This window comes from Drosophila montana, unplaced genomic scaffold (genome assembly GCF_035044405.1).
Source record: "Drosophila montana isolate Dmon_TW-CO22-7 unplaced genomic scaffold, ASM3504440v1 contig_1334_1, whole genome shotgun sequence".
In the NCBI taxonomy this organism is placed as follows: Eukaryota; Metazoa; Arthropoda; class Insecta; order Diptera; family Drosophilidae; genus Drosophila; species Drosophila montana.
Window position 1 is genome coordinate 116,723 of NW_026996297.1, and position 16,442 is coordinate 133,164.

At 41.1% G+C, this 16,442-nt stretch overlaps 1 protein-coding gene and 1 long non-coding RNA gene across 2 annotated transcripts; both read right to left on the minus strand.

Moving 5' to 3' along the window:
• Positions 1-5,192: 5,192 nt before the first annotated feature.
• LOC135427419 (small ribosomal subunit protein uS7m-like) lies at positions 5,193-6,118 on the minus strand. The gene is made up of 2 exons (XM_064680935.1): positions 5,988-6,118; positions 5,193-5,921 (listed from the first exon to the last, which is right to left on the minus strand). Exons 1-2 carry the CDS (start codon positions 6,023-6,025, stop codon positions 5,309-5,311), a joined length of 651 nt encoding a protein of 216 aa, XP_064537005.1. The 5' UTR covers positions 6,026-6,118; the 3' UTR covers positions 5,193-5,308.
• Positions 6,119-7,359: 1,241 nt separating this feature from the next.
• Positions 7,360-7,722, minus strand: LOC135427373 (uncharacterized). Its single transcript, XR_010436040.1, has 3 exons — positions 7,600-7,722; positions 7,500-7,535; positions 7,360-7,416 (listed from the first exon to the last, which is right to left on the minus strand). It is a non-coding gene; the product is annotated as an uncharacterized LOC135427373 (long non-coding RNA).
• Between the last annotated feature and the right edge of the window lie 8,720 nt (positions 7,723-16,442).

The following is a 16,442-nucleotide window of genomic DNA, read 5'->3' on the forward strand; positions in this document are numbered from 1 at the left end:
AGAGGGCGCTGCCAATCGTAGCCGGGACACACACCACCTGTAAAGCGGGAAACATTGCATACCCACAAGGCGCAATACTTAATGTTTACTGATATGCAAATCAAGGCATTTTCAGAATTAACATCACAATTCTCCCAGGGGGAAAGGTACATAAGGTCACGGAACCGACCAATGGTCAACCCCACCACGCATGTGGTGTACCTAAAGCTCTGGTGACCGAGTCGGAGCGGTATAACTCCGAACGGTTAAATGCTGAGGAAAACCTTGGGCCACCGCGGGACCCTTGCGGAGACTTGACTGCACCTCGCACACAACCACAAATCCACCAAGCGTCTGCTTCACATTGAACGGCTTGGTGGTCTGCGTCTGCGCCGAATCGGCCGGCAGTATAACTAAACCAGGCAGCTGGTATAAACTGTAAAAGCCTGGCAGTTGGCATCAAATGCAAAATATGGAAAGGAATGGATTGTTTTAACGAAACTACTCCAGGTGGCAGTCACACAAGTGAAAATCCACCCGTGGCACAGTCCACGGTCGGGGCACGCATTCTGGAGGTTCCAACAACCGTTACCAATCAAACTACTACGATGGTAGCACACTTGGCTATCGTAGCGGACAATGCGACAAGCAACACTACAGCAGCAACAACAGAAATGGATCCCTTCCGCAAAAATTCGAAGATGACAAGGACCCCCCCGCAAACAACATTAAAGGTACCGCAGGCAGCTCAAGCAGATGAGCGCAAGGCTGGAGACGCTGCCAATGGCACACCGACCATTAAGCGCAGCAGGAATATAGGCAGTCCCCCTAACGCAACAAGCGATCGCCCGTGGAAAAAATCAAAAGGGCATGGCGTGAGCACCAGCACACTACTCCTTGAGCTGGGAGCGATTTTGGACAGGCTCCTCGCGACTGTTGGAGGCAAAAAACCACCGGTGCTTCATATCAATCAGGGTATGAAAGATGACCTTACCAGGATAAAAGAGATCCAAATGGCAGCCACAGCACAATTGGCAAGTGAGCAATCAGCGCAGCAATCCTGCCAGCATAACACGCATGTACAGCCATGCGCACCGGCTAAAGTACATAAAATTAGCAGAGAGAGTGCAGTGCAAACTTCCCCGGCACTGCTGCAATCACGGAGAAAACCCCCGACAGATAAGCTGGAGCGGAGTGCGAACCCAACGTCTGCCAGGAAGGCGACGCCAGTAGCAGCGCGAACATCCCAGTGGCGAAATAAGGACAAACGCGGGACTACGGAAAGAAATGAGGCTCCAGATATCATCAAAAAGCCAGGGAAACAAAGGAATATTAGCCGCCAAAAAGAACTCGACCAGATGCCATATTGGTCAAATGCAAGAGCCCAGATGAATATGCCAACGTGCTCAAAACTGTGCAGACCAATCAGGAACTAAAGCAGTACAGACAGAGGGTTAGCGGCATCATGCGAACTGCGGCCGGAGAGCTCATTCTACGAATAAGCAAGTCGGAGGACGAATCCACATCTAACGACGTGCTAGGGGCCGTATTTGTTAAAATCGAAGAGGACCTGCCTGCCGAAGCCTCACCGAAGCTGAGGAAAGCATACCGCGGAAAGCAGACGGCTACCATGCTCCTGCCCAAGAAGGCAGGATACGCCAAAAAGTGAAACCGACGCGATGCTTCAAGTGCCTGGACTTTGGGCACACGGCTGCAGGATGCCGAAGTAAGCACGACGCCTCGAAACTGTGCTTCAGCTGTGGAGAAGCCAACCACTCATCGAAGGAGTGCACCAGCAAGCAAAAATGCATAATTTGCACAAGGCACGAGACCGCAAACACGGCACACAATACCCTTACCAGGGCCTGCCCGTGGTTCGTCAAGGCGTCGCAGGGAACAGCCAAAAAATCAAGTTAATACAACTTAACTTGAACCATTGCAGAGCGGCCCAGGACCTACTCGCCCAAACTATAAGGAAAGAGAACGCTGACCTCGCTATCGTCAGTGAACCATACCGGCCCAAGCATGATAGCATTTGGATGCAGAGCAATGGAGGTGGCGTAGCAATTTGGAGCTGCGGAAGCCCACCAGCGCAGCTTACCCAAAGAAAAGCAGCAACCGGATACACTAGAGCCAAGTGTAGAGGTATATATATATATAGCTGCTATATTGCACCCAGCTTAGAAATCAACGAGTTCGCCGACATACTGGACAACATCATGGACGATGCACGAACCCGTTCGGCCGTAATCATAGCAGGCGATTTCAATGCGTGGGCAGTTGAGTGGGGAAGCAGCAGAACAAGTCAAAGTGGGTGTCTCTTTCTGGACGCGTTTGCAGCCCTCAACGTGTCGCTTCTCAACGTCGGCATGCTTTTCCCACCTATACAAAAAAAAAAAAAAAAAAAAAAACACCGACGGTTCTCAAGAAAATAACATTACTGGCTATGCAATTACAACAGAAACACACACACACACTAAAGTTTGTAAATCTACCCTACTTCTCAACAGTATTAACCGCTGAAATAGTTGCATTTTGAAAGCTGTTAAATTAGCAAAGAATATGAGAGGAAGGTTTATTATATGCTCCGACTCGAATACAAACAACCATGATAATAATAAATAAAAAAAAATAAAAATTTTTTTTTTTAAATGTTTGTTGTATTGAATCAAAAATAGCACACATTTTTATTAAAACACAGTTGGCTTAGGTGATATATCGCCAAGCCTGGTTGGGTCCTCAGGCTTTATACAATTATATTATTAATAATCAACCTATTTCCTAAAGTAAAGCTAATTTGGATCCCTGGCCATCCACAAATTAACGATAATAAGTTAGTGGATCACGTGGCAAAAATTGCCACATAAATGCTTTTAATTTGTACACAAAATAATAGCATTAATGATATATACAGATATATCCAGATATATAACCAACTTAGTATAGAAAAAAAAAAACAACATTAGAAAATAATTGCTGACTTGCTAACCCTAATTAAAAGAATATACATATGTACAGAAAAATGTATAAAAAAATCTCAGTTGTACAACGATATTTTAATAAACTAAGCTACACAAGCTAACTGAAATGTAAATATAGCAAATACAAAAATATATTTATATAAATTATCACCAACAACCTTACATTTAAAAATACAATATTTTAAAGTAATTAAGTGGTAATACTTCTTACATTTACGTACCAACTATTATCCAGCTGAAGGCCCTGGCAGCCATTGCTGATATTCACTTATCATTTAGTTTTAACTCTATGAATAGTTTATATAAATAAAAAAATAAATAAGAAGCGGCTGCGCGCAAGCGGCGACTGCTTAAACTTATTTTTTTTTAATATTTATTATTTAGGATAAAATTATATTAATTTAATTTTTTATTTTTCCTCTACGTCTGTTTCGTCAAGCCGTTTTCTCGCTCTCCCTGCAAAGAAGAAGTGATATTAAATTGTTAATAATGTTAAGTGTTAATTCTTTAAATTTATTTGCGTACTTTTTCATACCCTTGCAGAGGGTATTATAATTTTGTAGTGAAATGTGTAACGCATAGAAGGAGACATCTCCGACCCCATAGAGTATATATATTCCTGAGCATTATCAACAGCCGAGTCGATATAGCCATGTCCGTTTGTCTGTTTTATGCAAACTAGTCTCTCAGTTTAAAAGCAATCTTTATGAAACTTTGCAGAAGTGCCTCATTCTGTTGCACGCAGTACATATCTCAAAACCAGCTGGATCGGACCGATATCGTATAGCTGCCATACGAACGATCGTTCGAAAAGAAGTTTCTATATGAAAAACATTTTTGTTTATCAAGATATCTTGACCAAACTCGGCATTTATTAGTTTTAATATGCTGCTCATATATATGCAAAATCCTATGAGCATCGGACTACTATATCATATAGCTGCCATAGGCACAATCGGTCAAAAATTAAGTTGTTGTATGGAAAATTGTTTTGTTTTCCAAGGCACCTTGACTAAACTCGGCATTTATTAGTTTTACTATGCTCCCTACATTTATGCAAAATCTTATTTGCATCGGACTACTATATCATATAGCTGCCATAGGAATGATCGGTCGAAAAGTAAGTTGCTGTTTGGAAAAAATTATTTGTTTTTCAAGATATCTTGGCAATACTCAGTATTAATTATTTTCCCTGTGCTTCTTAGATATGGGCAAAGCACTGAGCATTATGAAAGGTTGGGACTGCAAGGGTATAAAATCTTCGGCGTGCCCAGGATTTAAAGATATTATATAAGAAAGATAATGAATTTCTACCGAACAGACCTTAGTACACAACAAACATATGCGAATACAAATTTGGGATAAATCATAGTAGAAAAAAATTTCGGCAGCAAAAGCCACTGCAGGGAATCGCAACACTTACAAATATGCTTTGGTGTATTTATAGACACACACATGCAAACACAATTGCCTTACTCTTCCCTTGAATAGCCGAAGCTAAAAGAACATTATAGTTTTAACGTATTCGTTTTTTAAGCTGTGAGAGCGAAAGGGTACTGATTTCGTTTTCGTTCTTAATTTTGTGAGAGTCCAGATGCATAGTAACATTTTATTGTATGGCGTTACTCATCTTAGTGTTTATATTGTCGTTGCCACAGCCATACCAATAAATCAGTTTCGATAAAAAAAGCGAACTAAACTAAAATAGCACCTCAAAAGTCAATAGTGTTAATATTGCTCACGTTAAGTCCACAATTGGAATCGTTTTCTTCTAATAATCGGAGATTCTATTTTCAAATTAACCCTGTAGATCAAGTAAAGTTTGACAACTGAATTAAAGTAAGCGACTATATATCTGTATCTTCTATTGCTTCTTGCAGTACAAGACCAGATGTCCTTAACATTTTCTGTATCATAATCTACGACAAAAGTTGATGTATGGGAATTCACGATTTCCCACTGTTTTGTTAAGGCTCAAACCGCCGCAAAAAAGCTAGGTGGAGTCCTTCTATATGAGGCTTTCCCTGATATGCAATAATACAGTGTTTCCAAAGGAATTAACAAGTTGCCAGAGGTATACAACTACTCTATTTATCGGGAATAAGGGTTTCAGTCGTTAGAACTCGTACGATTGGCAGGTATCGTACTACTCAGTCATCTCGTAGAGGCATATTTGTATCTGTATTATAATTCGGATCATTTGTACAATATTTCAATAAAAGCCGTCAAGCCTAACTTGAAACATTGCGTAAGCGTACATTTATTTACTTCCGTTTCAAATTTCACATTTCAAAATAAAAGCAGACCTCTTGCCCAATTAAATTTTTGCTCACAAAAATCGTTGGTTTTTAACTCCATCTATAATGGGCATAAGCTCGATTACTTTCGCATTGTCTATGCAAATCGTCCTTTTTTTTAATTACTCGGCCCTGTCCATGCGCAGCGTCCAATATTTCCCAGGCAAGTTTATCTGGCAGATGAACTTTACGATCTTTCTCACGTGCTGCATCCAAGAGCCACTTCATAGCAAGAAAATAAGATTTTTTCTCCGTCAAAGGTATGGGGACTTGATACTTTACTCCACCTCTTTTTATTTCTGACAACTGGAGTAATGGTCGAGAGTTTTCAATTGCATTTATTAAAATTCTCTCGGTATCAATAATAACATTCTCCTTTTCGGCATTGTTAAGGTTCAACCTTTCAATTTGTGTCCGTTTAATAGTTTCCAATGTATCAGTTAAAAGCTGTTTAGCTAAACTTCCATTACCCTTCTTAGTAATATATTTTAAAAGTTTATTTTTAAGAGCACCATAGAATATGGAATCGGATAAATCATTTGGAGCCGCTTTAATTGGTACATGAGAGACGTCCTTTTTGTTTATGATTTCAGACTCTTTTTTTAATATAGGTTCAGCAAAATGTGCTGGGTACATCGACATTAAACGGCAACATTTTAAAACCCTAATACACCAATAAAGTTATGTTAATATGTGTGATTTTTAATAGCAACAACAACAAAAATATTACCTTAAACTACTGAGAGTAGTATACGGCACAAATCCCATTATTTTTATTTATATAATGATAATAAGAATTACACCTCTCAGACAACACTTGGTGTGATTGATGAGCTACTGAACTAATTCAGTAGTTCACCTTAGTGAACTAAATCATATTATTTAGTACGTGCGTCAAACTAGCATCGTAAGATAGTGTCGATTTTTCGAATTTCGTTTCGTAGCGCGAACCATTCTTTTATAAATGAATTAAGTTATTGAGCGCGCAACCAAATAAATGTGAATACAGAATATCAAGAAATAAGTAAGCCAAGGAATTAAGTTACTACGTTAACATTATTCTTTAAATATTGTAGTTTGCGGATAACACCCCTTTAAACCGCATATACACGAATTTTGCCCAAAGATTCACCACGCTGTTCCCGAAAAACTTATCTGCGTCGATCAATATGTATATTTGTATATTCTACAACTAGAGTACAGCTGTACAGATGGGCAGCAACGGGGCCCACCTCTTACATTTATGCGTGTGTCGAAATGTACGGCACCGAGTTTGATTTGGTCAGCGGTTAGCGGCAGGCGTGTTGTGCGCAAGCGCACCTTTTAAAAAAAATTTCCAGAGAACATAAAGTATGATTGGATTATACCGAACGATATAAAACAGGTATTTTTTTTGTTTAATTGTGCCGAAATAATAAATAAATTGAAATAACGCCACACAATAAAAAAAAACATATATGTATATAATATTTATATATATATATATGTATATATAAATTAGAAAATAGATCAGGCAGCGCAAAAATTTAATTTTCTTTAAATTGTCGGGCCGCACAAAATCGTCGGCCGTAAATAAGAAGAAAAACTTTGTGTCGTGCGCCAAAATTTATTCGCACATTTAATGCTCAGCCCAGCCTCAAAATATCAGTGGCTGGATGCAGATAACAAAATAAAGGAATTACAATCGAAGTGCCAACCAAGGTGCCACGCAGAGGACGACAGGCTGTTTCTTCCGCCTCACTAGCCGTTATCTGTGGCCCGGCCAATCTCATCGCCGCGAGAGGATCCACACTAGAAGACGCGTCGATGACTGCCAGCATCTCTTCGCCCCGTCGCTGACGCCGAGAGTCGACCTGGAGACGAAGCGGACACGGGCGAGAACACACCCATAGTATCGAGTGAGTCCGTTCCAAGAGCGTTTTGCCACCCCCAGTCTAGAGGCAGGGCCCAGGGAACCCGAAGGGCAGTCTAACTCTGGGTCCCATTTGAGTTGCTCTAAAATATGAACAAGAAATATTTACATAATTATGATCAGTTAGTTTTTTTTTTGCCTTCTCTGTTATCTAAAATTTAACTTAAAAGAAAAGAAGGGAATACATACATAGCCGAGGTTGCGTCGAAAGAGACGACCCAAAGGTTACGGCCAGTGCCAGGGGAATCTGAAAAGGAAAAGTTAGTTTTTGATTCCACGCTATCCGTACATATGTATATACATATAAAAACGAAATAATCAATTACTTACATCGCCCTTAGCATCCCAGAGAACTCTTTAGGTAGGCTAAGGGTAAATAAGCGATTTAATTCATATTACTATTTTATTTATAAGAATTTTTACTACATACCATTATTTCAGCGTGGTTATACATGCGTATATACGGCATGAATGTGTGGGGGGAGCCAATCGCTCAATTATGATTTATAAATTCTCCAACGTTGTTCCCGGCGGCAATTGGCCATAACTCTCGGTGACGTCTTTTTTTTTGTTGTTCTGCTATAAACGAAATTTTAGAAATTCAAAAAATTAATTGTCAATATGTTTAGGAATATGCAAAGTATAATACGCACTTGTTGACGAGTTGAAGACAAATGTCAGCTTGCCCGGAATGGTAAATTGCAGAATGGGGATGCCCTGTACAAATAGGAGATAATAGATATTGAAATTATTAATAATTATAAGAAACGCAACCAATTATACGCACCTACTGAAGGGAGAAATGTCAATTGATGGGGAGAGGGGGCATGACAGCCGACACGGGCTGATGAAGCCCATCTAGTGTCCAAAATTAGGGAGACGAGATCAGGTGATCGTCACAGGTAGGGCGGGTACGCTGGAGAAGAGTAGTGTGGATTAATGGTGTCTTTTTTATTAATTTATAATAGCGTCTCACCTTCTTTGTTTATATTTACTTGTTGTCACAGCTGTTAGTGTTGTTCATATGTTAATTTCCGGCTGTTTGATTTTATCGGTTTTGGTATCGATTGTGCGGACTGCGGGTTGAGACAACACCCAGAGAACCAATGAGCAAGCCGGCGCGGAAAGAGAAACAAGCAGTTTCGTAACAATATGGCGCCCAATTTGAAGAAGCGCCCGGATTCTTTGAAATCGGGGCGGAAATCAAAAAAAATATCAATGAAGGTACAGACAAAAGTTTTTTTTGGCTTTAGGATCCACACCGCTTTTGTCTTATGTGGCCCGAGTAGGTGGACCTTAATCGCGCAGCGTGTATTGAAATCCAAGAAGCACGAAGGAGGCAGTTATCAGAATATCACATGAGTATGAGAAGTTTTTCTTGTCGTGGTTGATGGCTGTAAGTCACGTTCGCAGGTTGGCGATGACAAAGGGATCTTGTGATAAAAATGTGATATTATGGTAGATTTGTCTAATTTTATTTATTCAATTATTAGTTTTGTTTGTCTAATTCTGTGTTTAAGTTGGAGACAGGTGACCTAGGACAGCATACCCTAACATGAGGGGTTTTCTTGTCGCGGTTGATGGCAATAAGACATGTTCGCATGCTGGCGAAGCGTTTGCGACTGTCCATCAATGCCTGGTGGTATGACAAAATAACCTGTGATAAAATGTGATATTAGGGTAGGTTTTGCATAGAGTTTTTTGAATGTTTACTATTTGTTTTGTCTCACTCTGTGTTTACAATATGTGTGTGCTGGCCATAGTTATATGAGCTTTGGAGACAGGTGACCCTGGACGATATATATTCGATTCTGCGCCGCACCTGTGAGCCGGAGCCGGTGTACCAAGACACATCGCGCCGGACCCGGGAGCACGTACCATCCCGAATGACGAAGGGCTCCAGAGCGGAAGGTTTCACCGCCGTTACCGCCGAAACCACAAAGGCGGAGGAAGAGGTATTCACCCCCCAGACCGAGGTTCGTCGAGAGCCCTCAGACGGAACGGGCACAGCGCCAACAACCGAAACTTCCGGGTAGGGGACCGAAGAGCTGGTGAATTTTCGCTGGAGGCGGGCACTAAAGAATTCAAAGGGGCGTACCTGAAGCTCGAACAGAGGGACATCGGGTTTGGCGGCAAGGACGCCACGGATCCCGTCAAAGACTTCGGTTTCCGAATGGAACTCCTGCAGAGACGCTGGCGGCGATGGTACCAGTGCTGATATCTCAGGGTCGTGGGTGTGGCCTACGTTGGGCGTTCTTAATAGCCGGCTGGGCGAACTAATATAGAAAATGCGCATTTTGACATTATCGGTAGCATCGATAGTTTGCTTATTTGGTTGCGTCCGATATTAGCGGCCCGTCGATATCTTTTCGTTGCAAGGTCATGGTATCAGAGGGGGGGGGGGGGGGGGGTGGGCAGTCGAGCGCACAGTAAGCCCCAATTAGCTGGAGGGTGGCAAAGCCGGTTGGAGACTTTTATATATAATATATAATATATAGTATTTGTGTTATCTTTAGAGCTTCTGAGCGAATGTTAAATTAGTTGTTAAAATTAATTCTCAAAATTAAGTCGTTGTCGTTTGTAATTGTGTGTAATTCTCTTGCAATTACCCGCGACCACTGTAAATTACACAGTTGCTCGAGACTAAGCTCTTGTATATAAGTGCAGTGCACGCACATAGCAAGCCAGCTGCAGCCCGCTTATTTTCATTCCGCTGTGTGCTAAGCGGTGGCTGTGCAATTGTTGTTGTACGCACTTCCCTCGGCGAGTTTCGGTCAAGAGACGTTCGCTCTCCTACCCTTTATTAATCAGGCCGATCATTTTTCTGAAGTCCTTTGGCACATAAAGCGTGAAAGTCTAAAATTAACTTGTTATAGTTGCAACAAATATTTAATTCGATTTTTAATTTAAATTAATAATTACTAGATTGAATTTATATTCCAAGGCAACTAAAGAAAGTTTTGACGGTTCAAAAAAGAAGAAGAAGGAGAAGTTTAAATATTCAGATAATTAAGGGCAAATGAAACCTACATGTAGATTAGAAATGCTGGCCTTACATATAGATACAGCGTTAAAATATCAAACTCGTTAAAATATCAAACTTGACCCAGTTGATGATTATTGTGGCGCTAGAAAATTTCTCTATAGCGACAAAAGCACGCCACGTCTATCGCATCTGAAACTTCCCAGGTTTAGTGGAAAATCTCCGTGCTCAAGAAGATTAGCCTGTTCGAAGCTCTTGTTAATAACTTACATGCGTTTCCGAGCATAGAGAAATTTAATCATCTGAGCTCATGTCTCTCTGGTAAAACTCTTAAGCATTTAAGTCACCAAGGAAAATTATTTGAAAGCATTAGACAGTCTGAGTAGAGTATACGACAATGAATGTATAATATTCATTGCAAATATTTTGGCTCTCTTAAACCTGCCAAAAATAGCGAAACTTTTTGCTGCGTCATTGAAATTTATGATTGATACTGTCTCCGTTATCTATGGCTCGCTCCTCTCAATACGTGATGACAAAAAGATATCTAACGCAATTCTCATTCTCATCGTTATGAACAAAGTTGACCCAATGACCAGATAAAATAGGAAGATAAAACTTAATAATGCAATCATTCCATTATGGAGTGATACAGCAGCGGTTTGAGTTCGCTTCGGCGTTCCTTTAATGCATCAATTGCCTTCGGAAGGGACACTGTTGCCAGATGTTAGGCCAAGTGCGGATTATGCAGTTATTCCAATAACACATTGTTGCATAGATATTCTGCCATTTCCAAAACTGCAGCGTTACCAACACCCCTTGTCTCCGCACATGTTCAACCATCGACTTCACATGCTACGCATGCGAATGTGAGTGATAGTGTAGTTTTTCTACAGCAGTCGTTAGCGTGAAAACGAGAGGTCGCGAGTTCGTTTTGGCAAGATCTTAACTCGATTCTGGTTCACAAATTAATTTTGTAGTAGAGAAAAGGCTAGTATCAGCTTACTTGGGATTGCTCAATGCAACACTCAAGTAAATAAGAAGATTCATATGGTAATGAAAGTGCGAGTCAATTGCAGCGAGTTCTCGATAGATCTGTAGATTTTAAAGAACATTTCGGATTACCAGCCTGACCATATGGTCAATGTCAGTTCTTGTCAAATTCCTAAAATCCTGCTATTGGCTGATCCATACTTTCACAAGCCACAGAAGATCGAAAAGAGTTTTTTGACTGGATTGTCTCAGAGTGCCGATAAATCATATAAACCTCATAATGTCAACCTGCGGTTTCAACAGGAGTCTTATATATCGATAGACAAAACGTTGCAGAAATTATGGCCAATCGAAGAGTTGACTTTAGCAAAGAAAGTTCGAACAGTTAAACAGTAGTTATGGGCGAGGCGCTAAAGGCGTATTTTGTAGCTTGAAAGACGCTTGTCTCGAGACCCCGAGCTTATTCATATGAACTTGGAATTCGTGGAAGAATATTTGACGTTGGGTCACATGTCTGAAATAGATAATTAGATTCCAAGTACTCCACACTATTTCGCTCCGCATCATTGTGTGTTTAAGAGCACAAAGAACGTCGATGAAATTATGCGTTGTTTCGCCGCGTCCTGTAGGACATCGCGTCAAATTACGTTGAACGACCTTTTAATGGTCGGACCGATCATTCAAGAGGAGCTATATTCGACTCTGCTTCGGTTTAAGCTCCACAAACATGCATTGACAGCTGACATCCAAAAGATGTATAGGCAAGTCATAGTCATGAAGCAGATCGAGATTTCTAGCTTATAGTGTGGAGAAAGAACGCATCTGACTCTTTGGGGTCCTTCAGGTTAAACACTGTGACTTACGGCACTGCGCCTGCCTCATTTTTGGCAATACGGTGTTTAACAAAGCTTAGTGACATGAGCGAGTCATCACACCCTAAAGTTGCTGAGGTCATCAGGCACGACTTTAAAGTTTGTGTTCTCCGCAACAAACGCAGCCAAGCCGATAACGCTCTCAGAGCATGACACAACTAAAACACTTGACGTGTTGTGGTTGCCGAGTGAAGATGCCTTTCAATTCAAGCTAGACGATTCATTCATGAGTCTCAGAGCGACAATACGGAACATTCTCTCGGTGATATCGTCGCTATTTGACTCGCTTGAAAAATATCCTTTGCCAAGAGCTCTGGCTTCACAAGTTAGACTGGGATGAATCTATCCCTCAGAGTTTAGATAATTCAATAGCAACTGAAATCGACTTTGATTCAGTTGCAAAGAATAAAGATACCACGATATGTGTTTACAGAGCCATCTTCACCGATCAAGTTACATGGTTTTGCCGACGCTTCAATAAAAGCGTTTTGCGCATGCATATGTACATAGCTGAAGTCCAAGGGAACAGAAAACGCTGAATGGCGCCATGTACTTACAAAGCAAAACCCAGAAGATATAGTTTCGAGAGGCTTCGATGCGGACGAGTTAATGGGCCAGTTAACAAGTACGTAAAACAGCTGTTGGAATAGCAGCTATGGTAGACTGACCAGATATCTTGGAAACTATCAAAAGATTTTTATCGCATGCCAGGCTGCTGAGAGTGTCTGCTTATGTGTTGAAAATTTTAATAATCGTGCAGTACAATTTGAAAGTATCCCTACGGCGCTCGAAAGGAAAGTAGCTTTCGAGAAAAAAGATGAAGCCATCAAACGAGTTGAATTCAAAAGATGTCATAAGTAGATTTCGAAAGGGCGCGCGCGTGAGTTATAGCCTGCAGCGACTCAATCTATTTATATATGAGTATAATGGATTTTGGTGCTCTTTTTCGTTGTTACGAGTAGTGCAAATGGTCTTCTTTCGTATGATGTTAAGTTTACGCTACTTCTTAATAAAAGCTCGCAATTCGTTAAAAGCTTAATTAGATACCTGCATTTCATGAATTGTCATGCTGGCCCAAGAGCACTCATCAGTCTTCCTCGTGAGTGACTTTGGCTAATTACAACGATTATAGGTGTCATACAATTTTTCGATACCATTTTTGTAGTACGATTTGTCTTTAGCCTCAAAATAGGCTTAAGTTTCGGCAATTACCTCTTCATCGGCGCTAAATTTAATTCCCGAGAGCATTCTCTTGAGGTCTGAGAACAGGAAAAAGTCGCCGGGGGCTAGATCTGGCGAATACGGTGGATGCGGAAGCAATTCGAAGCTTAATTTATGTAATTTCGTCATCATCGGTGCTTAAATCGCCTCGTTTAAATTTGGCAAACCACTTCTCAACATTTGATTTTCCTGGTGCAGAGTCCGAATGATGTTTATCAAGCCAAGCCTTGGCTTCAACAGTATTTTTTTTTCGCCAAAAAGCAATGCCTTATTAACACACGAAATTCCTTTTTACCCATTTCACCCATTCAAACTAACAAAAGTAGCTTTTTCGAAATGATATATCTCACAAACTAATACTACGAATTATCGATACCGATAACGATGGGTATCATTAGCGGATCGAGAGCACGACGAAGGTGATAGAGATGCATCGAGTTAAACTACGACTAGTTTAAGAAAACTAAAACTTGTATGTTAAATAATAAACTAGTTATTCAGGATTACTATAGTGGTGACCCCCACGTGATCGTAACAATCGACTGCATTCGTCATACCTTGCAGCAACATCGCAAAATCGAAGAACATTTTTCTGTGTGAATTTCACAACAGATCGGCGCAAAAAGTGACGCAACAAATGGTGCAATAAAATTTGCGACAAAATTCGACGACAAACTGGATGCCATTGAGAACAACTTGAAGCAAATTAGCGCTTCATTAGGATAGCAGCTGAGTTTTCACTCGAATCCGCAGCATGTGCACGTGCCAAATAACACCCGGAACTATAGTTCGCCCAATTGGAATGATCGTTCCGACTGAAACCGAAACTGATAAATTTGATTTGATTGCAGTCCACCTGGAAGACGACGTGCTGCAAGAAGTTGAGGATCTTATTTCTACGCCCCCACTAACAAATCGCTATCAAGCACTAAAGATCGTCTGCTGGTTCGTTTTGCAGAAAAACAGGAAAGCAAACTGCAGCGCCTGATCCAAGGAATAGCTGGAATCAAGCTCCAGACGCTGGAAGCGAACACATCATACGCACACTTTTATTTGTAAAATGCCCCAAACGGTACGGCCACTATTTTCAGTCTGGAAGGAGAATGATCTAAGCAGTCTTGCCAAAATTGCTGACAAAATGTTGGAAGCAACCAACACTAATGCTATGTGCGAGATGTCCATACAGCAACAGCAAATTCTACCATCAACTAGTGTGGAAGCTGTTTCACGATCGCCAAAGTCAGCAGACATCAATTCGACTGTACAAATGTTAATAGACTCTGTGAATAAGCTCCAGCTTGAAATCAAAAGTCTCACCAATTATTGCTCAAAATCGAATACACGCTACACATTTTCGACCGCAAGTCAAGGACACCTTTCCTTGTCGATTCTGGCTCAGTGGTATCCGTGATACCACGTTTAACAGTTCGTTTTAAAACCACAGTTAAAAGTCTTAATCTATTCTATGCAAATCAATCGACAATTCACACCTATGTATAGCACGTTCTGATTCTAAATTTGGGCCTGCGTCGTCCACTGAGGTGGCCTTTTATCATCGCCGACGTACAATAATTGGAGCTGATCTGCTCTCCAAATATAACTTGCTAATCGATCTAAAGGCCCACACCAATGGCACAGTGATAGATACTACGTTGACCTCTGTATCAACGTTTGTCAGCGGTACAACAGTTCCCGCAAAGAACTGAACAACGAGAGTCGCATAGCGTCATACATTACATTGAACATAAAAAAACAGCACGCAAATCGGACTTAATGAATTTCTTTATATGCCGTTTGGTCTTAAAAACGCTACCCAAACATTTCAACGGCTTATGGACAGCATATTCAGGGGCATTGACTTTGTCTATTGCTATATCGACAACGTTTTGATTGTGTCCACTACCACAGACGAACACGAAAAACATTTGCAAACCGTACTCTCCATACTTTAAAAGAATGGTTTGGCCATTGATATAAATAAATGTCTCAAGTTAAATTTTTGAGCTACACCATTGACAAAAATGGAATACGGCCACCAGAAGATCGGGCCAACGCCATCGTCAACTTCAATAGACCCGACACAGTTTGCGAACTCAGCCGATTCCTTGGAATTGTTAATTATTATCGTCGTTATATTCGCCATGTATCTGCCATTCAAGCACCACTCAGCGAAATTTGTCGAGGCATGAAAAAGAACGACAAACGCAAAATCGAGTGGAATGAACAGACAGTAAATGCATTCGAATCGTGCAAACAGTCCGTGGCTCAAGCTGCTATGATTGCCCATCCGGCTTCTAAAGCCCCGCTTAGCCTGATTTGCGATGCATCTGACACGGCAATAGGTGTAGCGTTGGAACAGCAAGTTCATGGCGAATGTCAGCCACTGGGATTCTTCTCACGCAAGCTTTCGCCAACGGAAGAAAACTACAGTACGTATGATAGAGAGTTATTAGCTATCTATGAGGCCATACGATTTTTCATGCACATTCTGGAGGTGCATGTTTTTGTCATCAAAACATATCGCAAGCCCCCTATATATACATCTCAATGCCCACGCTGGAAAAAATATAAGAGAGGTACAAAACGACGACATTGATCTTCAATATATATTACTGTGTAGCACGAGCCTTAAATCGCTGCTCATCAAATTTGACAATGTGTCAGTTTATTGCGACACATCCAATGGAGCATTTAGGCCATATGTACCACAGCCACTGCGCTATAGCGTTTTTATGTCAAATCATGGTATCTCTCATCCCAGCAGCAGAGCCACCAATCAGCAAATACGCCACAAATATGTTTGGCAATTAATGTGGAAGGATGTGACATCGTGGGCTCGAAACTGTTTGCCCTGTCAACGAGCGAAGATCCATCGCCACAATACTATGATCCCGGAAAAGATCAAAATGCCGGACAATCGATTTTACCATGTGCATATCGACATTGTTGTAATGCCAGAGGTTAGAGAATTTAGTTACTGCCTTACCATGATCGACCGATTGAAAGATATATCCGCTTACACTATTGCTTCAATGTTCTGGTCGAATTGGATCCCACGGTTTGGATGCCCAAAAACAATAGCCACAGACCAGGGCGCACAGTTTGGCTTGTTGCAGGTGAACTTTGGCAGATGAATTACAGAACGTTGTGTGGTCGCAACAGGAACAGCCGCCATTGCAGATGAAGACGCACCAATTTGCAGAG